Below are 27,933 nucleotides of genomic sequence, written 5' to 3' on the forward strand. Positions count from 1 at the left end.
TTTGTTTTTTTGTTTTGTTTTTTATCTTATTTCGTTTTTCTTTTGTTTTTTGTTTTGTTTTTTTTTTTTTTTTCATTTAATATATAGGTACACAAGTTTATTCACTAATACATTAGTTTAATAGTAATTTAGATTTAAAAAAAAAAACAAATGCATAACAAACATTCAACAGAGTTTTCTCTTTTACATCGATTCAATTAGTTTTTATATAATATAGCACTATATAGGTATATATATGTATGTATGTATGTAGTAGGTGTATATACCGATTTCTATATATGTATCTGCAGTTGAACATACATATACATATATTATATATATCTTTATGTAAATTGTACTTGGCGCCCACAACTCGTTGGTAGTATTTGCGCCTTAAAAAAAGCATACAAAGAGTAATATATATATATATATATATATGTATATATATCCGTTTTCATTTTCTTTTGTTTTTGTTTTTTTCTATCTTGCATTTTTTTTCCTGATTTGCTTACTTTTTAAGACAATTAACATTTATGCAAATGTGTGTGTGTGTGTGTGTACTGGTAAAATTGATTTAACTACTCCATTTTTAAACATTTATAATATATATATGTATATACTTTTATATCAAATTAAGTTTAGATTTTGTTTTTTTTTGTTTCTTTTTGTGTTTTTTTTTTTTTTTTTTTTTTTGTTATATTTCTTTTGTTTATGTGTGTATAGTAGTTGGTAACAGTCTTTTATCACGTTTAGTTTTGGGTTTTTTTTTCCTTTCTTTTCTTTTTGCAAGAGCATATGGTTATATGCCTCATAATATAATGAATTGTCAGGCATATAGTCATATGCTCTATATATATATATGTATGTATATATATATATATATATATATGGTACATAGTAAGTTAAGCTAATAATTGTTTATATTCTTCAGCCATTCATTCATTCATTTCTTAATCTTTTCATCCTTTCATCTATTCATTCATTCTATCGAATGTCGTCTACGACATTCATTATATTTTCATTTTGTGGTTCTTTTAGTTTCTGTGACTAAAATTGTTTGTTTATATATATAAAAATGAATTAACAGACACTTGTGTACATGTATATGTGAGTGAGTGTGTATGTATGTATGTTGTGGGTGTGTGTGTGGGTGTAATGATATACATATACTTATCTGTGTGTGTGTGTATGTGTGTGTGTGTATAGTATATCTTACTTCTCTATAGATGTATATTTTCACTATCATCATAAAACATTAAAACAACGAAAATAAATCTTGAACAAACAGCATAAAGTACATTTTTCCATACTCACTCATAGTTTAGTTAGTTTTAAAATTTGTTTTTTTTTTTTTTTTTTTTTTTTTTTTTAGTTGTTGATGCTGAATCTACAGCTGCTTTTTTTCATTCCTTGGCTCTCTAGGTCACTTTATATCATAATTATTATATACACCTACATATATGTATGTATGTGTATATGGTGTGTGTGTGTGTGTGTGTGTATATTATATTTAGTAATAGTAACTATTTCCTTGCCATCAGAGTGGAAATTTTTGAGCTTGAGTTTTGCTGCTGCCACAAGATTTTTTGTTTTTTTATCACATCACTGAAACCCTTCATTGATATCCTTTTTTGGATATCATTATCGTGGCGCCAATTGACCACCGCCCATGCCACTCCCATTGCCATGAGGATCATGCTCGGACCTTAGGCTAGAGTTGTTGGCCTTATTCTGCAGTTGGACTTCATATTCGCTTTTGATGTTCACATAGAGTTCACTTTGCTTCTGATGTTCCTCCTGTGAAAAGGATACAAAACGGTTATTGCACGGACCTGAGAATCTGATTCGATGTGATACTCACCATTATCTCATCAATACGCTGAGTGGCAAGCGGCAGTTCATAGCGATTACCCTGATCTCTTAGATTCCTTGCCACATTTAGCTGTTGGTGCAATTTACGTCCAATGTGCACCAAGGATGTGTTCAATACATGTTCAATTTCTGATCGGGACAAATTGCATTCTTATTGAATTCTTAGTGAATAGAAATCGAAGTTAAGACTCACCTGTGCTTTCAATGAATAGACGTTTGTTCATTTTGACCACACTATTGCCATCATCATCGTCGTCGTCGTCATCATCATCATCATCGTCTTCTGGAGCGGTTAAAGCTGCCGCTGTGCTGCTACGTTTCAAACTTGGAGCTGGTGTGGTTTCTGGTGTCAAAGGATTCTGACAATAATCACATTCCTTGCCAGTTCCACTAACAGTTGTTGTTGAGCAAGTGCAACCACCACCACGACCACTTGGACCACTAGCCCCAACACGGGCAACTGGTGTCTGAGGAATTGGCTCGGTGGAATTGGGTGATTTGACTGAATTTGAGTGAATGCCACGCAAATGTTTGGCCGCTGTTATATTGACCACATTAACACTATTAAATATGGATGACTTGACGGATGCCGTTTCCGGTGGCACTAAGGCCAAAGGTGGAGTCTTAGAGCTACTCATGCTATGGTGTGTGGCATTTAGACGAGCTTGCGACATGGAACTGCTGCTGCCATGATGTTGATGTTGATGCTGACGAAGATGATGTTGCTGCTGCTGCTGCTGATGATGATGATGATGATGTCGTTGCAGATAGCTTGGTGTTGTTGTTGTGTCGGTAAACTCAGTAATACTTAGTTTCATTTCATCCTCATTGCCTTCGTTGTCGTCATCAACATTGTGATGACCATCATCATCAATATCGTCGCCATCGTCGGCATCATCGTCCTCATTAACATCATCATCATCATCATCATTCATATTGCCACAATCAATGTCATCGACATCATGTTGATCTGTATCATCATCGGAGGCAGATTTCTGTAGATTCTGTATCAGACGTAACACAGCCTTCTCCAATTGAGCTGGATGCTCTGATGCTGGCACATCAATGGCCGATTGTGTTGGTATTTGTGTTTTAATGATCACTGAGAATTTCTTTTTCATTTCTTGTACACGTCTCTTGCCCTCCTCTTCGTCCAGCAATGTATTGACACAGACAAATGAGTGAACTTTATTCGTTTCCTTGTCAATCTCTAGATAACCCTTTGATTGCAAATAAATGATGTTGCCATTCCTGGTAAAGAGTCTATAAGTTGACTCGCCATATGAGCTATTACAGTCATACACTAAGAGAGAGGGAGAGAACGAGCAGTAAAAGTAAAGTGAAAAGTAAATCTCATAAAAGTTGGAAACTCACTTTGTCGTAGGGCCACAATCACCCAGCGTACATCATCATTGTGCATGAATGTGAATGGACTTAAATTGCGCACCTCATCGGTCATATAACCGGCAACAATGCCAATTCTCTGATCGCAATCAATGATACGGCCATCGATAAGATGCCGTGTCTTATATTCCAATGTGTTGGCATCAACCAGACGACTGATGATCTTTGGAGGACGTATAATTCGAGCACAGGCTGTCAGTACCTATAAAAACCATTCAATTTAACAGGTAAACACTTTTAAGCTAAGCCAGTTCTGTCTTACAATATCATTGCCACTGATTGTATGCAAGGGTATCGCATCATCTCGACCACGTGTCCTTCGTATCAATTGTAGACTAGAGCTAAACGTATTTGAGCGTACACCACGCGGTGCTTCATCACTGCGGCGAAAGCAGCCATCAATTTTGACAACCTCATAGGCTGTTGGCTCTGATCTTGGTCCAGCACGAGCCAATCTAAAAAAAACACAAACAAAATTACTATATGTATATAGTGATTTCCAATTGGAAGTTGTGTATCCTTACCTCACACGAAAACTTCGCCTATCTTCGCGCAATTTGCGATCAATATAATCCTCTTCCGTTTTGCTACGATGACGCGGCTCACCATCAGCATCCGATTCGGTATGGGCATCAAATAGATTCTCCAGCTCGGTGGGTATCAGCTGTTGCTTGAGCATATTCTGATCCTCGGGATGGGTTATCTGCATTATACTCTGGCCATACAAATCCGTCTGACAATGGCCCAAATGCTGTTCAATACTCGACGAAATCAACAATATTTGTCCATGACAGGTCAGTGTTAGAAAGAAGCTATCCAGCATGGTCATTAATGTGTCCGTTATCTGTGGTCTCGGTTGTTGCAATGTTTTCCCAAAGGCTAAAAATCACACAAAAACACATTAGTTTGGCTGCGAGATCATGAATTTTATTTTCATTCTACTTACCATACTTTAACCTTAGGCCATGGGCAGCAAAGCGCAAAACTGCTGTCTTATCGACACGACGCGGTGACTCTGCCACATGGGGCACCATTGTGGATAGCTCTTGTATGGATCCATTCAGTTTATCGCGCCGATTTTTCTCCGCACGATTTCTTGCCTCGCGACCACTAAGGAAACACACACACAAAGAACATTAAAAGTTATCAATCATCTTCAAATAAAGATTTCACTCAGAAAAGGATCTTGAAAGCACCTAAAGATATAGCAAGGTCAGATTCGGGATCACAACGGGGAGAAATGGAACAGGCAGAGAACAGGAATAACCTTTGATTTAGAGTTAAAGAAGTTTCAACATTTAGTGCAAATTCGAGATGGCAATAGAATTTTTGATTAAACACAACTAAGATTAGGATTAGCAATTGAAAATGAATAAATTTTTAGGATTGAATTCGATTTCGAAATTGTAGTAGAGAATTCATTGATTTGAATTCATCTTAAAGAAGTACTATAAAGTTTTTCAAACTTGATGAAATCACTAATATGCTTATTAAAATTACTCATTTAAAGTTATTAACTATATATTCTTCCATTATATAGTTCTAAAGATAAAAGATATTCAATCACAGACAACAGAAACTATATAAATTCAGATTTATTCTTAAAAAATGTAATATTTTTTAGCTAAATACACCTCCTAACATCTATGCTAAACCTCATCGTGATCAAGCTGACTTTAGTTTAGCTATAAACTCAAAAAACTTTAAAGGATTTTAGACAACTTTTGTAATATAATGTTTCATTTTGATATTATATGTATGCTTATGATATAAGGATATATAAACCTAGTTTTTCTGCTCTCAAAAGATAAACTGGGATGGCGAAATGTGAATGAAGACGACTGTAAGGAGATTATTTCAAAGTCTAGAAGATTTTTGAGTTGAATTGGGTTTATTTTGAAATTATAATGCCAAATTAGTTATCATTACGTAGCAATATATGAATAGTGTCCTATATAAAACTAAGTATGAGAATTACAAACTTTAAACTCTTGACTCTTATTGAACTCACACCCCCAAATGTGAATACAAGTGAATAAAATAAATAGAATACCATAATAACTTAGTTGGTTTCAACTTTTCTTAAGTACAAATATCTATTATAACAATTAAATTTAGCTGATCCTTTCTGACCAACATTCGAAATGGCATAGAAGATAAACCAAAATGTAAGCAAAAACTTTTACTTAGATGCCAATTTGTTGGTTGGAGACAATTATTTAACAAGAAAAGAGCAGACATAGAAATAGATAAGTATACTTTACATTGTATTTCACAATTAACTAGTTTAGATAGTTGGCCAGTTAAAATAGTTGAGGACATTCCGGACATGACATTGGTTTTATATTTATAGAAGAGAAAAACAACCACTTGAATCCAAGTGTAAACAATGTTGCGTTAAATATGTAAGAATATATGTGTGTGTGAGTACCTATGTCTGGGTTTGTTTGCATTACTTCCTATATACAGGCAGCATGATATGGCAAAATTTTGTTCTTTTTTTTTTACATACGTATGTAAGTACATAAGTTACTGCATAGGAAATGGCCCAGATTATGACAACGAGTGCTGCCAATGGGCTTCAATAATTATCAGCTGGTTGCGACCGATTGCAACAAATGCCGCTGAAAGTGATCCAAGTGCAAAATGCTAAACTAACTTGAAAACTGGCGCCAATGCCCGTTTGACGTACGTATTTGTTGTTAATATAAGTATATATGTATATATATATGTATATATTCTCTCTCGCACTCACTTTTCCTCTTAGTCATTTGAAACCATAACAAACTTGTAAATACACTTAAGTATTCTAAGATTAAGATCTACAAAGATGATCATTTTGATTTGCATTGAATTACTCTACACTAGACTCTCTCTCTCTCTCTCTCTCTGTCTCTCTATGGCTTGTCCTCTCTTTTCTCTCGTTGTTGCACACTTTTCTTGGCCCAGGTCCCAAATATGAAAGAAATATGAGAATGTTTAGCTAGATTAGCAATGGCTGCCACCATCCAAAGCCCTGTCCCTCAAGCCCTCAAACCCCTCCAGACCCTCGCATCACTGCTATGTATCGATTGATGTAATTTATTTTTAAAACGCAATTGCAAAATAAGTTCGCAATACACCCGATACACACACACACACACACACCTACATACTTGCATACATGGCCGCCAATGTAAACAACAAAAACAAACACATGCGAAAAAGGAACAACACGCACACGTAAACTAACTCACACGCACGCACACACACACACACGTTCGCCAATACATAACTATACATAGAAACTAGCTCTTTGTAAACATTCACCGTGTCCCACCACCCCACCACCAGGAGAAATTGCAACAAATGGCATCCGTACAACATTTCCCACTGAAATCTGACAACAGCGCTTAAAAACTGGAAAAAGTAAATGTCAATCAATCCTGGTAAAGAAACCCAACACACACACACACACACACACACATATGAATGTTGCAATTGAAATGTAATAAGTTAACAAAATGCAAACATTGAAATGTTTTCTCTCTAGAAACAATGTGTAAAATTTGAAATGTGTGGCATAACAAACCAAATTAATGGATTAACTTTTGTAAGCGATCTTGAACTTTCGCCTACAGCAGAGGACATAAGCTTAGAAGCATACATACAAATATTGTCCTTTTCTTCGGGGTTTCTTCTTTCAGGGCATACAAATGGATGCTGATGATATAATCTCGAACAGTTTTTGACTTTCCTTACAACTTCTAAAACGAAAAGTCTTCAATTTTGGTTTGGAAACCCCCCTTCCCCCCACTTCCTCCCCAAAAAGCGAACAATTTTAAAAAGTTTTAAGCTGTTTTTTTTCCCTTCTTAGCGCTCCATTTGGATATAATTGATTTTAAACAGTTTTATGAAGTGAAAAAATGCTTTAATTTACATTGTAATGGAACGGATTAAAAATAAATAATCAACATTTGAAGCTCTTTTTTTAAATAAATTTGGAAAAAGTTACTTAAGAGGAGAGAGAGAGAGTGATGAGAGAAACTGCAAACAAAATGGCGATTGCCCTGTCCAAGATGGCTGCCCTTGACTAACAGATCCGTATTCTGTATCTTACAGGATGTTTTTGTTGTGATTGAAAAGTAAACAAATTGGGGGTAGCCACTCGATGTGGTTTTGCAACTTTTTAGCTGATTGCGATTGCTGTTTGGGGTGGCGATTTGTTCTGCTGTCTCGTCTATTCGTCATTCACTCACATGTATTGTATATAGTGCACTTACACACATACACATGTATTTGTATTTGCATTTGTAGTTGTGTTTGTGTAATGTAGTCGTCTATGTGCCGTGCGCTTTGACTGTTTGTTTACTCAACTTGTTGCATTTTCAATTGCAATTGGAAAGCTAGCCAGAACCACGTTCGATAATAACACCATCACCCTCAGACCCCCAGACCCGCAGACCGTCCCACCCACCTTCACCATGCTCTTCTTTTGCCCTCTCTCAGACTGTCTCCTCGCCTTTTCCCACACTCGTTTTTGCCTTGTTGTCTCGTTTTGTTTTTGCTTGCTGTTTTTTTTTTTTCTTTAGTGGTTGTTGTTGCTGTTGTTGTGCTACAATGTAACGATTTGCTATCGATAACTGTACTTGAATGGTATTCTCGTTTACGCTCTCTCTCTCTCTCTCTCTTTCACTCCTTCTGTTTGTTTCTCTTATTTTGGCGACCTTGATGCCGTGCAGAAAAACGCAAAATTGAATTTGTAAAGGGGCAGATGGGGTGGCCTCTGGGGGGGGGTGGTGGGGGGTGGGGTGATTTGTGCATATTGCTAAGTAAATAAGGAAATAAATTTTCCACATTTGTCTAGTTAAGGAAATTGAAGGGTTTTTGTTGTTGTTGTTGTTGTTGTGGAGATGGCGGGGTGCATACGCGTGGCATAAACAAGCAACTGGTGAATGCATTTACTCTCCCCGTCTTCCTCTCTGCATTGGAGTGGGAGTGGCAAATTGATTCAAATTGTTTGTCTCGTCGTCCTGTTTTGCCAAAAATAAACTTTACCCTAATCAGCTGGAGAGGATTGGATTCGCTTGAAATTGACAACCGACGTCATTAGCTAATTTCATGATGTTATTGTTATTGTTATTGTTGGTGTAATCAGAGCACACAGACTTGATCACAACGGGTGACCGAATGAACCATTCGATGTAGTCTTATGAATGACCCACAAATTGTTTGCGAAAGGCAAAGGGAAGGCGTGAATGGGCGTGGGCAGGGGTGGGGAGACCGCCCATGTTGTGGCCACGGGTGAATTGGCTTCCGCTATTAGCACAGTTGGACTTACCTATTTGAGAGCTGGAACATCTCCATCATGGTCTCGTGCGGGTGGTGGCCGTGCGGATGTGGATGCGTATGATGAGGATGATGCCCATGGGGATGAGAATGATGCGAGTGTAGAGCCGCTGATGGCGGTGGTGGCCCATGATGATGTAGATGGTGTGCCGATGGATGATGTTGCGGATGATGTGGATGATGTTGCGGATGATGTGGATGTAGTGCATGTGGATGCAAATGTGATCCACCAAATGGACCACCAGCACCGCCTTGTCCAGCGCCATAATAACGTCCGTAGGGTCCACCACTGGCCCCACTGTTGCTGGAAGAACCACCTCCGCCACCTGTTCCATAAGGGGCATTGGGATACCACATATTTGGATAGAATGCTGGCGCAGGTGGACCCAATTGTCCTTGGGAATGTGTAAAGGGTCCATGTAAGCGATTATTTGTCGACATGCCTCCTGCTCCTGCTCCTCCTCCTCCACCGGTTGGTCCAGCCAATTGTTGCATTTGCAGAGGCATTGGCAATCCATTGCTATCCCCCGCTCCCGCCGCCGTCATCGCTGACGTGGCGGATCCTGGCGATGGATAACTGTAATGGAAACTTGTGTTCGATGGCGGCCTAAGCATTAGGTCACTATTGGAGGGTGTCGGCGACTGGTAGTAACTATTGGCGGCACTTCCACTGGCCGCATATTCAGAGCCCATTGCCGAGCCATTATCCTCCGCATAACTTTCGTCTGCATCCTGGTTATCAGCATCCACTTCGGCCCATCCAGCAGGCGTATATTCATCCATATCGCATTCGGTTTTGCTCTGCGGCGGGAACAGCAATGATGGATCAAATCCCTCACCATCATCACCATCGTCCTGTCGTCGTCCCAATCCTTTTTGCTGGTTTGCCCCTGATGGCCTAGAAGACGACGAAGACGACGCATCGTCATAGTAGGGAATGTCTGTTTTGAGATCTTTAACGTTCGCCGACGTCGTCGTTGATGTTGACGCTGGCGTTGACGTCGCATTCTCTGGGCCGCCGGAATTCGTTTTTATATACGCATCCATTTTACACTCTCTGAAAAGAGACAGAAGACACAATGAGAAATCAGCTTAAATTGGGAACAATTATTCCAAAAGGGGTTCCGAATAGTAACAAGAAATCTTAAGATCATTTCAATCCTAAGTAAGTTTGAATTCAAATGGTATTGACTTTTGTAAATGTTTAAGTACTTGGATTAGTTGGTAGTAAATATAGTTAAGCCTCGACACAACGAATCTGAGGGGACAGGATAGCGTTTAGGTAGTTTTTGCCGAAGGACTTGTGAGAGAGATGAGATTTAATTGTATCTACAGTGGGTAAAAATAGTTTAATTACACTCAAGAAGACAAAAGTGGAAAAGTTTTCTGTTGTTTACTTCTGATTTGATGCTAGTTGGACTTGGATTTGTACTTCCTTTAAATACTGATGACTAATTTTGTGTTACATATGTATTGAGAGTAGTTTAGTCTTCCACTACTGCTCCCCAGCCCCTTTGGTTCAAAGAGACGCCGCCGTCTCTGCTATTTACATATAGATTTATTTATTTTTATTCATTTATTTTTGTTGTTGTATCAAATACTTGAAATTCGATTAAGTTTCTTAATAATTATTGTTGTTGTTGTGGTTTTTGTTTTTGTTTTTATTACTTCATTTTCCTGTTTATAGTAAATTGCTTATTTTGTTTTGTTTTTGGTTGTTGTTGTTGTTGTGATTTATAATGATTGTTGTGGTCGTGTCACTATTGCCTAACACACACACCAATACCATCAGCATATACATATGTATGTGTGTGTGTGTGTGTATATATGTACATTAGACTGGTTTCTTTATTATATACGAATATCAATTTTTCATATTTTATGCTTTTCATTTTGTTTCTTGTTTTAAATATTACCATATCTTGGTTAAAGTTGATATGACATAATGTATAATCAGAATGCGATCTTTGTTATCTTTGTTAGATCAGACAAATACATAGATACTTATAAGTTTTTCACTTATTATTATATTTATTTGTTTGTTCAATAAATTTTTAATACTAGACCCAAACAAAACATAAGAATATTAGCTACAAGACCTTCGACTCCATAATTAAAAGCTGACAAACGAATGAACGGGCAAACATGTCGTATGCGCAATATTTATGTAAATCTCTATTCTAGATTGGTTTTTTTTTCTTTCATTAAGTCTTTAATTATAATTTAAGACACACAAATTGCAAAAGTTCAAGAAATTAATTATATATTAAAGAATTGATTTTTCTTTCTTTGTTAATGAACTTTTCGATTCTTAACAAAGAGTTAAGAACATTCGAAAGAATGTTATTTATATGTAATCAATAAATGATTTCTCTCCATGTCGAATAGAACTGAAACGGTTATATTTAGTTTGGTTTTTACAGTGGAATACTTGTCGTATGCGTAATTTTTGTGTAAGTAAGTATGAATAACGAATTTTTGTTTTTAAATTCAAAAACAATCATTGAAAATCTTTCTTATTGAAATTTTCTATGGGATATATCCGATGAAAGTTCAATATCTGAATCCTATACATATATGCCTTATATATATAGTAAAAAATGAATAAAAATATAAATGTTTCATAATAGCTAGAACCTATTTGAAGAACCAAAGGGTTTAAACTTTAAATAAATTCTCTTAGCATCTATTAAATATAGTTTAAGCCAATTAATTTTATAGATTACTTTGCATAAAAGTTAATTGAGAAACTTAGAAACACAAAGGCTAAGCAATAACGAGATCTCAAGCAAAGGGATAAAACAACTGGTCGTATGAGTGATATTCAGTAATCTTTTACTCTCTCTCCCTCTCTCTCTGTCTCTCTGCTTAAGCGAGTGATTAGTATAGCCTGTTTAATAAGACAAAAAATTTAACAAAATGTCTTTTTCTTTCATCCTTTAAACAATGCAAAAAGTATCCAGTCTAATATACACACACATAGACACACAGATACACACACACACACACATACATATACATTGTATTTTAATTTCGAATTTTTTATTTAGCTTCCTTTCGATTTACTTTCGTGCAAGGTTTGAAAATTAAAAATAGATAAAAAATACAACTAAAACTACAAAAAAAAAAAAAAAACCAAAAACAAAAAACGGAAAACAAGAAACAAAAAAATTGGCCACATCAAGTTAATTGGGCTTTAACAATTTTGGTGTTGTTGTTATTGTTTTTGCTTCTTGTAGATGTTTTTTTTTTTTGGTTTCTGCAGATTTTTATGATTGAACTCATAAAATACTCAAAATGCGATAAACGAACACACAAATTTGTTTCTTCTTTTATTTTGGTTTTTACGAACAAGTGAGGGCTAAGTGAGTCAGCGGCAAAGGGGGCACAGGGGGGGTACAGGGGGGGTTTTGGCAGGGCAGGGACAAAAGTATGATATATTTTTAAGGCAAAAAGACATAGATTTAAATATATACGATATATATATATACTATATATATCTATAGTTCTTATATATAAATGTCATTTGGACATTGCTACCTATAAATAATACCAAAAATCCACATAAACAACAGATACAGATACATTTATATATCACTTTATGGCACATCTTTCCATATATTTATATATATATTATATATATATATATATATATAAATGGGCTGTGTATATTCATGACAGATCTTTGAACTATATTTACTTTCGCACTTTTTGTCTGTTATTTTTTTGTGAGTTTTTTGTTGTGGGTGCCATTTTCTTTTGTCATACTAAAAAAAAAATCTAAAAACAAACACCCACACACACACACACACACAACAAATTGTTTCGATGATGAAAATATAGCCCAACAAATGGGATAAAGAGGGGTGGGTGGTTGGCGATCAGCGGGAGGTGGTAATATTTGCCATGTGTCACTTTTGTATGTGTTCGAAGGGCACTTTACAGCTAGTTAAGCCCCCTAAAGTATACTAAAAACATTCGAAATCAACTATTTGCAAGAAAGGGAATCAGAAATTCGCTTTACATACGTATTGCTTTCAATTTTAAGTAGTTGTAATTTTTTGTTTATCTCTCTCTCTCCACCTCCCCCCTCCCCGACTTCATGGAGTTAATGACAAAGCAAGACAATTAACAGCAAAACAAACACAAAAAAATTATTTATAATTATATTGCAAATGTCAGCGAATTAAATGAAAAGTAAAATAAATTGTATACAATTTTGATAGCTTGAACCCATCATACGGAATGCATCTGTTAAACTAATTGCCCCCCCCCACATACTCTATTACCACTTTAACTTTTATGAGTTTATTCACAATCAAATTTTACTATCACTTGATTTCTTAATCTAAAAAGCGAATGACTCAGAAAAAAATAAAGAAACCAAATGAATGGGAGTCACAGAAAATGCTTTAGAATAAATTTCATTAAACGAATATCGACAGAAATACAGAAAGAAAAATTATTTCAAATGATTCATCTCTAATGAATATTCATTCAAGTAATTGAGTAAAAATCAATCAGAGTGCTAGATTATGATTAGCTTTCCTCATTAATGACTCTAAAACAGATGAAAAGAATGAATCATTTTCGATTCATCTAGAGGAGATGTGATTAGGGTATTCAACAAGTAAATAAACTGAAAAGATTCGTAATTGATTGATAAATATATTAATCACTAGGTGGATACTTTTGAATAGAATATAGTCTAACGAATGATGAATGAATCAAAATCGATAAAACTAAACGTTTTTGACTCAAAAAGAAGCCGAAACTGATTTGAACAAAGGCTTATCAAGATGAGTTGTGATTAGAATACCATTTGCTTCAAATATGGAATATATTTATAATTTAAATTGAAAAGGGGGATTCATTTGAATGTCTAAACAAATTATTATTATTATTATTATTCTATTCACCTCTTTCCAAAAAATGTTCGTTTCAACTGATTCACTTGATCTAAATATAAATAAATTTGTCCTTGAATTTGTCTGTATGGCAACCAGCAACAGCAACTAATAGGCCGATTTCTTAAATGATAGAGGTCAGTATTTCATTTATTGCTTATCTCTGGCTTGACAGTTTCCTAAGTTCTCCTCAATGCAAATTCACTTAAAAGTCAGCCACTTTGCCAGCTAAAGGAATCTTCATTAGTTTAATGTTGATTAGTTTGCATGGATTTATTATCTTACCGAAATACCTTTCGAGACAGAGAGAGAGAGAGAGAGAGAGAGAGAGAGAGAGAGGGAGAGAGATTCATTTATATTTGTTTATTTTCATCACCATCAAGACTCTTCTCTAGCCTGTTGCCATCGTCATTGTCGCTGTCGTTGTCGTTGTCGTTGTCGTTTATCATCAACGAGACTCAAAAGTGCAAACAAAAAACAGACAAAACAGACAAATACTTAAAATAAGGAATATGCAATCCAAGTGCTCTTTATTATCAACAAGCTAACGAACCGACCAACTTTGTGCGCTGTAATATTTGCTATTATATATACATATATATTTTCTACTTTGTTTCGTAATTATTTTCAAGTGCATAATAAACATTGGGCAAAGTAGCAGCAATATTATCATCAACAATTGTCGATTTTGGGCCAAAAGACAAAAAAAAAAAACTCAAATGTTTAAAAGTTGTTTATGAGAATCTAGCCAACGATCCCAAAATAATGGATCATTCCAGGCAAACGCATCTTACAGAGAGTGAGGTGGCGTATACGTAATATGAAACGTACAGTGTAAATGTAATATAAATCAAAGAAAAGTAGAAATGAAAGAAATGTTTCTGATTTAAAGCCAAAATTACAAAAATGTTTCATTTTTGTTTCTGTTTCTGTTACCAATGGAAATATTTTTTCGATTGCTGTTCGGCTTCATTAGTCAACCGAACAAAATTAGTCCATCAATTTGCATGGCATGCTTGTGGTACGAGATGTGCTCATAAAGTAATATTCATCATATCTTGACAATTTATATGGAATTCGATTTGATTTTGTTTTCAAGCACACCTCGTATATATGTATGTACATACAGGTACAGGTACATTTGGCAATTATAATCTTTATATGCGTGCGTACAGATATTTAAATTGAAAATTGCTTTGATAACCCGCAGACGTTTATGTATACAAAACATATGTACATATGTATGTGGGTTTCATTGTGTGTGTGTGTGTGTGTGTGTGTGTGTGTGTGTGAATGTAGGTAGACATGATTTGTCTGCTTTTGTTTGGTTTTTTGATAAAGTGGCCATGGCCATGGCCAGACACCTAACAGATTCTTCCGATGGAGCCAAGCAGGCGGCAAAGACAACGCTGCGTATAAGTAATGTGGAGTTTCCAGATGAGAGAGTCAAAGATACATACATATATCTATGTGTTTGTGTGTGTGTGTGCGTAGGCGGGCAAACAGTCTTGTCACATATCGATGTACATACATAGATTCTTATTTAGATGTTAGACTCTGAGTTATGAATACAAAATGTTTATTCATTTATTTGGAATGAGTTCTTATTTGGAAACTTCAAATAAACAAAACCGCATCAAAGAATCATTACAATTGAATACATCACCCAAATGAATGAAAAGAAGAGCTTCAATTTAGTATTTTTCACTTTCTTATTCATTCGATTCAGTCAAAGATTACACTATCAAACTATTACCCAATTATTGGTGACCCCGACGAGGAAATAAGCTTAAATAATCGAGTAAAACATGGAAAGATATCCCCACCAAATGGCTATTCTAAAATTCAAATGGCTTAAAATATGTTGACTGTGGCTCATAACGGTTTAGAAGGCGAAATGATCTTTGTATTCTTGGCTATCTCAACAACCGAAATGAAATGTTATCTCTAAATGAAAGAAATGTCTTGGAAATGTCGAGCAACGACTTTACAAATACCCTGTAAAGTTTTAATAATCTTCCAATCACAGAAAGAGACTCTTAAGACGACTGACTTGATGGACAAGAGTATACCCTTTAGGAGAGTGTTTACAGGGTATGCTTAGATGTTTAGACCTATTTAGACCTATGTAAGTATGTATGTACATATCTGTATATGTTTATGTATATGGATGTAAGAAAATCAATTTCACTTACATATTTTGCGCTGTTTCTTATTATTCTGTTGTTGTCGTTGCTGCATAAAGCTTTTTTCTCTCTCTCTCTCTCTCTGGCACGTTCTCTCTGCGTCTTTCTCTCTGTTTGTCTTTCCTCTTGGCTTTGTGTAAATCTATTTGTTTACTTCTTAGCTCACTCTCTTGTCGCTGTCTCTCTTAGTTGCTCAGTTTCCTCTGGTACGCCTCCTCCCACTTTGGGGTGGTGGTGCTGGTGGTTTGGCGGTTGGCAATTGTTAATGTTTATTACTTTGTTGTCTGCTCTGCCCGGCCACTTATCAGCTAATGCAAGTTGCAACTGCCTTTTTACCTATGTGTTTGTTGTTGTTGTTGTTTCCTTTGGTTTTTTTGGTTGCTTTTTGCTGGTTCTTTGTACTTTGTTATTTGGAGTTTTTAACAAACACACAAACAATAACAAAAAAAAAAAAAAAAAAAAAACACACACACACAATTTACAAATCAAAAACAAAGAGAAAAAAAAAAAAAAAGAAAAGAAAAACAAAAGTTTATGAAACACGCAAATTCATGCACTTTTCTTCTTGATGTTGTTGTTGTTATTGTTGTTGGTTTTCTTAAATTTTGTTAAAATTTATTGAGGTTGTTGTTGTAGCGACATTTCGTGTCAGTGTGTGTGTGTGTGTGTTGGTATTTTTTCCCTTCTTTTCTGTTTCTGTTTTATTTTGCATTTATTTATTTATGTTTTATTACTTAAAATTTTCCCTTTTTTTTGTTTTGTTTATTGTTGTTGCTTTTGTTTATCAATATTTGTACAGCTGGAGGTATAACGTTGTTGTTGTTGTTGGTTTTGATGTAGTTGTTGCAATTATTTTCTCTTGCTTGAAGCTCATTGCTGCTGCTGCTGCAAAAAAACAAGAAAGTAAAACGAAACAAAACGTTTAATAAAAATAAAGTTTTAAATTTCATTTAAATTATTAATATAGTATATTTTTGATTTTAGATTTCTTTGCTTCTTTGATGATAATGCCAATTTAATATCCTTATTAGCCTTGTGGGCTCCCTTTTTGACTTGACTGTGCGAGAGATAATCAATAAACAAAATTGTGGGTAAATTCCATTTCTATGTCAAGCGGTTAGTTAATTGGGGCTATCAAATCAATTTTCTTTGATTCTCTGGAGAAAACATCAATCTCCTTAGGTCAAAATGTCTCTGGAGATTTTGTACAACGTTAGTTAGAGGTTGTCCTCTCTAAAGGAGGTGCTCCTGTGACCTTCTTCTTATTGTTATTTTAGCTAATACTTTATACTAGGCTCAAAAGTAAGAAAAGGCCTTAAAAAAATACTCATTTTGATTTAATCATCAATTAAACAAGGTTATAAAAAACAAAAAACGAATTCTAAAGAAACTTTTCTCATGTGTGTGTGGAATAGAAATAGTAGTAAAAAGTAGAAATCAGGTTTAAGTCCCACTTTCCCATACTTTCCATTAATTTCAATTAGTTATTAATATTAGTATAGGATGTAACTTAAGTTAACTATAGTTTATAGTACCTAGCAAGGCTATGATCATTGGCTTAGAGGAAACACCAAAGGAATCTCATGGTTCACAGCTGAGACAACTAATCCACCAAGGACAGGAGCATGAAAAGAGCATAGAAACGAATGGCAATGAAATACTTGTCAATGAAGTTCATATAACTTATGGAATTGGAACTTTAGAAGTGTTGTAAAATGTAAAGCTCACGAAGCTAATGAAATACTTGTCAATGAAGTGCATATAACTTATGGAATTGGAACCTTAGAAGTGTTGTAAAATGTAAAGCTCACGAATGGCAATGAAATACTTGTCAATGAAGTGCATAGAAACTATGGAATTGGAACCTTAGAAGTGTTGTAAAATGTAAAGCTCACGAAGCTAATGAAATACTTGTCAATGAAGTGCATAGAAACTATGGAATTGGAACCTTAGAAGTGTTGTAAAAAGTAAACCTTACGAATGGCAAAGAAGTGCATAGAAACTATGGAATTGGAACTTTAGAAGTGTTGTAAAATGTAAAGCTCACGAATCGTAATGAAATACTTGTCAATGAAGTGCATATAACTTATGGAATTGGAACCTTAGAAGTGTTGTAAAATGTAAAGCTCACGAATGGCAATGAAATACTTGTCAATGAAGTGCATAGAAACTATGGAATTGGAACCTTAGAAGTGTTGTAAAATGTAAAGCTCACGAATGGCAATGAAATACTTGTCAATGAAGTGCATAGAAACTATGGAATTGGAACCTTAGAAGTGTTGTAAAATGTAAAGCTCACGAAGCTAATGAAATACTTGTCAATGAAGTGCATAGAAACTATGGAATTGGAACCTTAGAAGTGTTGTAAAAAGTAAACCTTACGAATGGCAAAGAAGTGCATAGAAACTATGGAATTGGAACTTTAGAAGTGTTGTAAAATGTAAAGCTCACGAATCGTAATGAAATACTTGTCAATGAAGTGCATATAACTTATGGAATTGGAACCTTAGAAGTGTTGTAAAATGTAAAGCTCACGAATGGCAATGAAATACTTGTCAATGAAGTGCATAGAAACTATGGAATTGGAACCTTAGAAGTGTTGTAAAATGTAAAGCTCACGAATGGCAATGAAATACTTGTCAATGAAGTGCATAGAAACTATGGAATTGGAACCTTAGAAGTGTTGTAAAATGTAAAGCTCACGAATGGCAATGAAATACTTGTCAATGAAGTGCATAGAAACTATGGAATTGGAACCTTAGAAGTGTTGTAAAAAGTAAACCTTACGAATGGCAAAGAAGTGCATAGAAACTATGGAATTGGAACTTTAGAAGTGTTGTAAAATGTAAAGCTCACGAATCGTAATGAAATACTTGTCAATGAAGTGCATATAACTTATGGAATTGGAACCTTAGAAGTGTTGTAAAATTTAAAGCTGACGCCTAAAACTCAGCTCAAACGTAGGATCAAGTTTGGATTTCATTTCAAAATGAAAGGTAATGAAAAGCTGGTAAGTAAATGGGAACAATGGAATTGGAACCTAAGAAACGTTCGTCTTAAAGGATCAACTTGTTTCTTTAAACTTAAAACCAAAAAAGGGAAACGAAGAAAGTCGCAAAACGAAGAGAGTTAATATCGCTTCTTGCCAATTAGCATCAATATTAATGATTAATAAGAATCTCTAATTGAAACACCCTTCACATACATATATATATATATATATATATATATAGATATCTACAAGTCACTCCCTTGAGTGCAAAATTATTATTATTATTTTTTGTTCGCCAACTTTTTTTTTAAATTTTAATGGCTCAAATTTTTGCGCATTTTATTGTTGTTGTTTATTAATTAAATAAATATACATTATATTTTTTATATATGTATATGTATGTGTGTATGTATGTATGTGTGTATGTGTGCATAAAGTTTTGTTGTTGCTGTTGAGAATTTCATCAGTAAATGTTAATGTTTTTTTTTTTTTTTTGTTGTCACCTGTTGCTAATATTTTTTTTTTTTTGTATTTTGTTTAAACTTTTTTTTGTTGTTTTTTTCATTATTCTTTTATTTTACTTTTTTTTTTTTTTGGGTTTTTGTGAAAATTTAAACCGGTTGAAGCTGCGTCGCTTCTTCAGTTCTGGCTGGAGAGAGGAGGGGCCGAAAGGGATGGGTGGACCAAAAAGGGGGTGGCGTTAAGAGGGTGGAGAATGGCTTGCGGGGGGTCGCAGAGGGGTTAAGTGTGTGTGTGTGTGTGTCTGAGACAGATATTCGCATTTTGGAATCCAACAACAACAAATTAAGTAAAACACGAACGTGCAAAAATTATTTTTGTTTCTTTCTGTCTCATTTTGTGTTTGTATTTCTCTCTCTCTCTCTCTTGGATATTTCTCTTATTTTTTGTTTGTTGTGTGTTTTTATTGTTGTACATAAATACAAATGCATACTTTTGTGTGTGTGTGTGTGTGTGTGTACAGTGTACATAGGTAAATTAAACTCAAGTGCTGCTTGGCAGTTGGAAATCAAAATGTATAAAGGCATGAAATGTTGCCCCTGCCTTTTTTATATTATTTCCCTTTTCTTTTTAGCTGCTTGGAAAAGCTCACACAGACATACATATACGCACGCACACACACACATACATATATAACAAGGACAACGGCATCATGAAAAATTGATGTCTACGCTGCAGGGGGCGGGCTTAGTATGCTGAGAATGGAGAATGAAGAGTATTACCCAGAGTTTTGGGTGGTGTGCGTGTGTGTGTGTGCGTGTGTGGGCGGTGGGTGTGGAACAAATGAATGGCCAACAGAGGGGCGAGGTGAGGGAAGGTGGCTGAAGGCGTGGGCTAAGGCCATTCAAAAAGCAAAGCAACAGCAAAAAAAAAAAAAAAACAAAAACAACAAACTGAACATTTCGTTAAGGAGTAGACGCGCGTGTACAGTAAAACCTGCCACAGAGTGATCCACAGTTTACCCACAAATCCATACGAAAAGTGCCAAGCTTGACTTTTGTCATAGACCACTATAGACCACAATTCACTGTACTTAATATTGTATTTACTTTGGTTTGTTTGTGCAGGAACTTTTTTCAATTCGCTCTTTTCTCTTGCTGTTTAGCTATTTGTCCCTCTTCTCTCTGTTTGCAGCACGCACGCACAGCAAGAAATAAAGAAAATATTGTTGCCACATTAATGTGTTGTTTGTGCCGTTTGAGCCGTTTCTGCTGATGGTTGACATAAGCGCCACATGCCACACTGAACCCACTGACAAGCAACCACAGACAACCTTTTGCCACCCACTCGCCTCTGGATGCACTGGAACTGGCCTGGACTTGGCCCTGGGTCAATCACCCCAACAAAATATCGCCCATTGACTGTAGCAGTTAAAAAACCTACAACAACAACAACAACAACAACCTTTTCGCACTCTCGCTCTCAGTTTAAACGCTGCTCAATTTTTGTGTTTTTTTTTTTTGATTATTTGCATATCAGGCACGGCATAAAATATATCAGACGGCAATGTACACATAGACCAACTGCAAAGAGTCGACTTAAGAAATACCCTAAAATCAAAGGGAGAGACATGTCCAACTAATGGACATTTAATTGCCACTGTAAGAACAACTAGAAACAAGATTAAATTGCAAATGAAAATTATATATATACATATATATAGTATACCCTTAGGGGCATTCGTTTTATAGGGAGGAAAGGCAAAAAAGCAATTGTGCCAGACGACGGAGATTATCAGAAAGAAAAACACACAAAAAAAAAAAAAAAATATCAAAGAAGTTAAATTCGGCTATGCCGAAGTTTATATACCCTTGCAGTCCTTGACAATAATAATTTCACATGTTCAAAATTTCTTTTCTGCAACTCAATTCATTAATATACAAACAAAACAATTTTACTCTTCATACTATGTACAATTTGTTCTTCTTCTTCCCTCATTCCCTAAGCAAAGCAACGCACGCATACACATACAGTTTATGTAGCGTTGCGTCTGTGTGTGTATGCATGTGCTCTGTTAACAGATGGTGACGTAGTAGGCAGCAAGCAGAGCTGCCGGCAGCGATTGAACCGATTTATATAGACTGTAACTTGTGTTCTATTTATCCGATCAGGGTCAAATTTTGGGATCTGAGATTTTATATCAAATTCTATTATATTGGTAAATTTCATGGGGATACTCCAATTTTTGCAAAAATTTTTGTTCCAGAGCTATATGATATAGTAGTCCGATCCCAAAGATTTTCATACTTTATCTCACCCGGGTAAAAAAAAGCTCCCAAAAAAAATTTCATCCCGATAGCTCTTAAGATGGCTGAGTAAAACGCGTACGCACCGACGGACAGACGGACAGACGGACAGACGGACAGACGGACAGACGGACAGACGGACAGACGGACAGACGGACATGGCTATATCGACTTAGCTTCTCATGCTGATCAAGAATATATATACTTTATGGGGTCGGAAACGTCTCCTTCTGTGCGTTACAAACATCTGACCAATTTTATAATACCCTCTGCAAGGGTATAAAAATAAGAAACAGCAGCAGCGGGAAAAAAAGGAAAAATAGGCAAACAAAAAGAAACAGGGCACAATAAAATGAAGTGAAATGAAAGAAAAGAAAAGAAAAGGCGAAAGTTGTACAAAGAGAGGCAGAGAAAGAGGGCAGACAGACAGACAGACAGACATAGAGAGAGAGAGAGCGGGAGAGGGATGAGAGAGCAAAAAAAAAAAAAAGGAGAGTAAAATAAATAAATTATATAATTTGCTTTGACGTTTTTGTTTTGTTTTTTTTCAACAGTTTTCTTAAGGGATATTGCCCCCACCCCCATCTCATTTCCACCCGCCAATAGTTTTGAGTGAACTTAAATGAACTATGAGGCGTATGAGCAATATACATATATATATGTAGATGAAGAAATTTATGTTACGCCCGGTCACGTCGAAATGACACAATTATTTTGATAAACACAAATTGGGGAATTTTAAAATTTTTCCACTCAACAAACAGCTTCTTCTTCTGCTTCTTCTTCTTAGCGAATCTCCAGAAATGGTTTATACTATTTATTGTTGTTGTTGTTGTTGTTATGGTTTTTCTTTTTAGTCTTCTTGAATTTCATTTTAAATCATTTACAGATTAACAACATTCGATACAAGTTCAAGACGCGATACAACATCAAACGAAACGAGCAATAAACAACAACAACAACAACAACGACAACATCTTCCCACAACTTCGGCTCTTCGGCCTTTTCATTGCTTGCTAAACCGAAACCGAAACCGAAACCGAAACCGAAACAGGTGTTGGTTTTTTTTTTTTGGTTTTTTTTTTGGAAAGAAGCAAAAAAACAACACACAGGTCGTCCTTCGGCTAACGGAAATTGCGCGCTTTGCCAAAGCTTGCTGGCTCGCTTGCTCTTTTGCTCTCTCACATTCTTAGTCTCAGCTGCTTCAACTCAGCTGCAGGCTGCCTCGACCTGGCCTAACGTTGCTTGACAGCTCAGTTAGCTAAGGCAAAATTGTTGGTGTTGTTGTTGTCGCCGACGTCTTTATGAAAAGCAACAACAACAACAACAAAACCAAAAATAGCTTTAACCAATACCCCCCAAGAGAGAAAGAGAGAGAGAGAGAGAGAGGGAGAGAGACAGAGAGCGGGAGCAAGAGCTAGCGAGAGAGCTTACGAGAAGCGAGCAACAAGAACAAAGTCGAAGTGACTAGAACGTGGCTATTTGGTTTCCTCCGTTTGTCGTTGAGCACGTTCTATCATCAAGTTTAATTGTATATACACACACACACACACACACACACACATACGTATATAATATACTTATACTTATGTACATTAGACTGGTTCCTATGCCCATTCTATTGCATAAACCATACAAATTATTGTTAAAAACTAACTAAAATAATTGTCTTATCGATTTTTTGCAAAGGTTTTTCTCTCTAATTACTTTGCATTTCTCTGATCTTTAAAGTGCATGGAATGCATACAAAGTTTGTTTGCTTTATTCTTCGTTTTGTAATATCACTCATACGACACGTATGTCTCGAATAAATAGTTCTCTTGAGTAAAATTGATAGGGAATATTTAGTGAAGAACTAACTATATTAAGTATATATTTACATGTACTAGTTTGTTTTCGCTTCAATCACTTGATTAACATTCATCTAAATTGTCATTGAAAAAAAAAAAAAAGACCACTCTAATACTTATGTGTACATATGTATGTATGTATGTATGTATGTTTATAGTGTATATATTTGTATTGGTATGTGTGTAGTTTTGTAGTTCATTCTTGGCGTTAGTTTGTTGTTGTTAGTGCACTTTGCATAACATTATTATTGTGGCTATTAACTATTTGCATACCCCCTCTCGCTCTCCCTCTTTCGGTCGCTCTCCCTCTCTCGATTTGTTTCTTTATACTTCCTACCCTCACACAACATCTAGTAACATGGCGTATGCGTAATATCTGTAAACAGCAATAAAAACACACACCACACACACACACACAGATACATACAGACTCAAAAAAAAAAAATGAATATGTATTGGGAAACATAGCAACCGGCAAAACTCTTGTTAATCGGTTGACATTAAAAAAATTTGAATTGTTGTTTCTAAATGCTAGAGAGATCTATTGACTGAATGTTAATTTGTTGTTATTGTTTTGGCGGAATGCCTGTGTTCACCTTGATCAATTGTCACTGTTGGGTCAATATCTTCACTGGCTCTTTGGCTATATCACAAAGAGAGATTTTTGATTTTTGGCCAATGAAAAATGTTAAGGAGTTGAAAATTATTATCCTTTAAGTTAACTTTAATGAAATCGATAAGAAAAGTGACAAGTGGAATTTGCATAACGAGAGAGAGAGAGAGAGAGAAATTAACAACTATATGGATTTATTAGTATGACCTTCTGGCCTAATCTAGGTTAAGATATAGCCCTTTAGTTTAGCATGCTAATGGCATGCCAGGGCATAGTCATACATACATACATAATGTTAATGTTAATGCTAATGTTTTGCTCTAGCCTTGTCAAGTTATTGTAGAAGAAGAAGAAACAGCCAACCCACCACCGCCACCACCACCATAACCATCTCCACCTCCACCTCCTTAAACATTTTTGTCTCCTTAGCCTAGCAGCAGCAGCAGCAGCAGCAGGCACCCTATGCCACTTCCATTTAATGATAAAGCTATTCTTGTTGTTGTTGTTGTTGTTGTTGCTGTTCTCCTTTCGGTTTGTCTAAGCTGTGTGTCTGTGTGTGTGTGTGTGAGTTTCGTTTCATGCTCTTCAACTTCTGCTTTCTGCTTTCAGACGCGACGTCAGCAAAAATAAAACAAAACAACAATATACAAGGGAGAGCAAAAAAATTTATAAAAAATACAACAACAACAACAACAATATATGTTCATGCAGTCCGGCAAATTAAAAGAAAAACAACAACAATAAACATTAAAAGAAAATACAAATGCATACACAAAAATTATAGAGTGAGACAGAGAGAGAGGGACAGAGAGAAGAGACAATTTGGCGGCTTTATTTCGATTGTCGTCGATATGCAATTGATTATTGTATAATTATTAACAACTTTAAAAACAAACATTGACGACGCAATTGAATGATGGTGACTGGGCAGGGGGAGGTGGGGGGGACTGGAAGATAGGAGATGGAAGATTGAATGCCGCTATGGCAGAGCAGTCAACGTTCAAAATTGAAGCTGGCATGCGACGTCGACGTCGTCGTCAACGACGAAATTAAGTATTAAAAATATATACACACACACACACACACCCATACAAACATACACCAACAAATATCGTTAGATATTCAAAATAACAACAAAAATAATAAAATAAAATAGCAACAAACACACACACACACGCACATTAAAAACACCAACAACCAAAACCTTGAAAACGACAAAAAAAAAAAAAAATCGAAAAAAAACTTTTTTTTTTTTTTTTTGTATTGAACGTAATTTTTATTATTTTTATACCCTTGCAGAGGGTATTATAAAATTGGTCAGATGTTTGTAACGCACAGAAGGAGACGTTTCCGACCCCATAAAGTATATATATTCTTGATCAGCATGAGAAGCTAAGTCGATATAGCCATGTCCGTCTGTCCGTCTGTCCGTCTGTCCGTCTGTCCGTCTGTCCGTCTGTCCGTCTGTCCGTCTGTCCGTCGGTGCGTACGCGTTTTACTCAGCCATCTTAAGAGCTATCGGGATGAAATTTTTTTGGGAGCTTTTTTTTACCCGGGTGAGATAAAGTATGAAAATCTTTGGGATCGGACTACTATATCATATAGCTCTGGAACAAAAATTTTTGCAAAAATTGGAGTATCCCCATGAAATTTACCAATATAATAGAATTTGATATAAAATCTCAGATCCCAAAATTTGACCCTGATCGGATAAATAGAACACAAGTTACAGTCTATATAAATCGGTTCAATCGCTGCCGGCAGCTCTGCTTGCTGCCTACTACGTCACCATCTGTTAACAGAGCACATGCATACACACACAGACGCAACGCTACATAAACTGTATGTGTATGCGTGCGTTGCTTTGCTTAGGGAATGAGGGAAGAAGAAGAACAAATTGTACATAGTATGAAGAGTAAAATTGTTTTGTTTGTATATTAATGAATTGAGTTGCAGAAAAGAAATTTTGAACATGTGAAATTATTATTGTCAAGGACTGCAAGGGTATATAAACTTCGGCATAGCCGAATTTAACTTCTTTGATATTTTTTCTTCTTTTTCTTTTTTGCTTTATGATCGGCAACTACAACATACATAAAATAGCAACAAAGGCATAGAAAAAAAAAAAAAAAAAAAAAGAGTAAAATAAAAGCCTAATTGGAAATTTAATTTTGAAAACTGGAAATTCACTAATATGTTAATTTGCTGGCAGTGTGTGTGCGTGTGTGTGTGTGTGTGTGTGTGTGTGTGGAATTTTGGCAGCGGTCGTTGATGAGGGGGATGAGCTGAATACATTTTGTTGGCAATATCTTAAAAAGATCTACAAATCTACAGATCTCAAATTTCAAGATTGTTAAATCACCTTTTTTTTTTTTTGTTTGTAAATATTTTTTGTTAAATTTTATTTTTTGCACTGTTCACTGTTAAATTTATTTATTGTTGTATTAATTAATTTGATGGGCGGCAACTGTTGTTGTTGTTGTTGTTGTTGTAGGACTCAATATTCCTGCACTTTCCACTTTTGATTAATCCGGCATTTTGTATTTGGCTTTTGAGCGTATTAGTTTGCATTTTCTTGGCGGGCAAAAAAAAAAAAAAAAAAAAAAACGAATAAACCAATTGAGAAACAAAAAACAAAAAACCAAATATATATATATATATATATATGTATATATATGTATGTATGTATGTATATGTGTTTATCTATGTATATATTTATTTATAACAAATAAAAGAAAAATTAACACACAGAGAAATTTTTGTGTTTCGTTTTATAGTCTTCTGTATTTTGTTGTTGTTGTTGTTATTGCTTTTATTTCATTGTATTTCTTTTTTGGAAGCGTGTTTTTTGTTGTTGTTGTATTTTAACTGTGACTATGTGTGTGTGTGTGTGTGTTTGTGTGTATTTTTTTCGTTTCGTTTGGTTTTTATTTTTGTGTTGTTGTTTTTTTCTTTTCTTTTCTATTTTTTTTTTCTTCTTTTTGTTGGCGAGCGAAAACGTCGCGACGCGTCCGTCCGTACCCGCAACAGAAACAGAAATTAATTACATATATTGAAATCAGAAAACTAAACTAATCAACCAGGGCCAAAGCTAGCTAGCGAGCGAGCGTTCGACCAAGCGAGTGAGCGAGTGAGCGGAATCAGCTGCCAGAGACCCCCAAAAAGCTTTTGCGACGACGAGAGGCCGAGAACCGAATCGACCCGAGCCCCAAAAAAAAGTGCCGAGCAACAACCTGCGCCACCGCCGCTTTGCCCTTCTCTCAATTTTATACGAGAATAGAATCAAAAGAGAGACGACTGGAGTGAGAGAGAGAAAAGGAAGACTGATTTTCCTTATGCTGGAAGTTGAAGTGCGCTCCAATGATTTTTTTTTCTTTTTATTTGGATCTAGCGCCAAAGTAAAGAGAGAGAGAGAGATATTGTAGTGTGCGCTGGGAGAGACTTGTCTACGATTTTTTTCAACTGAGCTATTTCCGTGCTGGTAAATTAATAAAGTGTAACACTCACACAGAGATAGAGAGTGAGAGAGAGGGGCAGAGAGAGCTTTTGCATGTGGCGGAGCGCCGGTAAGTCGCTACTTTTGTGTTTACTGTGGGGAGAGCGTCAGTTCGTCGCTGTTTAGTCTATGAACTTGAACCCAACGCGCCACACTCCCCCAGTGCGCCATGCTGACCCTCCCCAACAGTCTCCCCCGTCACACTCACCACTCAGCACTCACCAGAATACATATCTCTGGGTAACAAACAAAACCGTCTCCACTCAGCACTCACCAGAATACATATCTCTGGGTAACAAACAAAACCGTCTCTCTCGATTCAATTATCTGAAATTGTAACATTTTCTTTCTTGACCTAAAAATTTACCTATGTATGTAGTTATTAACCAAATTGATAACAGAAGCTGCTGCCGGCCTAATGCTTTGCTTCGTCTGCTAACGCACGACGTTGGCTTTGGACTGATTGTCCTGGCCGGGATGGCAAAGGCGTAGAGCTAAAGTTCCGCAGAAGCCAACCAACAAATGGCCATCCATTCATCCA

At 35.7% G+C, this 27,933-nt stretch overlaps 1 protein-coding gene across 3 annotated transcripts; it reads right to left on the reverse strand.

The window, feature by feature from the left end:
• Window positions 1-641: 641 nt before the first annotated feature.
• gce (germ cell-expressed bHLH-PAS) lies at window positions 642-27,775 on the reverse strand. Of its 3 annotated transcripts, none has more exons than XM_068303670.1 (10): window positions 27,760-27,775; window positions 15,686-16,561; window positions 8,576-9,640; window positions 4,202-4,365; window positions 3,780-4,134; window positions 3,518-3,710; window positions 3,226-3,457; window positions 2,045-3,154; window positions 1,841-1,980; window positions 642-1,776 (listed from the first exon to the last, which is right to left on the reverse strand). In XM_068303670.1, exons 3-10 carry the CDS (start codon window positions 9,628-9,630, stop codon window positions 1,621-1,623), a joined length of 3,405 nt encoding a protein of 1,134 aa, XP_068159771.1. In that variant the 5' UTR covers window positions 9,631-9,640; window positions 15,686-16,561; window positions 27,760-27,775; the 3' UTR covers window positions 642-1,620. The 3 variants fall into 3 exon arrangements, with proteins under 3 accessions (XP_068159771.1, XP_068159773.1, XP_068159772.1); XM_068303672.1 differs by lacking the exon at window positions 27,760-27,775 and having other exon boundaries at window positions 15,686-16,070; window positions 16,411-16,561; XM_068303671.1 differs by lacking the exon at window positions 27,760-27,775 and having other exon boundaries at window positions 15,686-16,077; window positions 16,411-16,561.
• Window positions 27,776-27,933: the final 158 nt, after the last annotated feature.

Source organism: Drosophila tropicalis, unplaced genomic scaffold (assembly GCF_018151085.1).
Source record: "Drosophila tropicalis isolate 14030-0801.00 unplaced genomic scaffold, ASM1815108v1 contig_158, whole genome shotgun sequence".
Lineage (NCBI taxonomy): Eukaryota > Metazoa > Arthropoda > Insecta > Diptera > Drosophilidae > Drosophila > Drosophila tropicalis.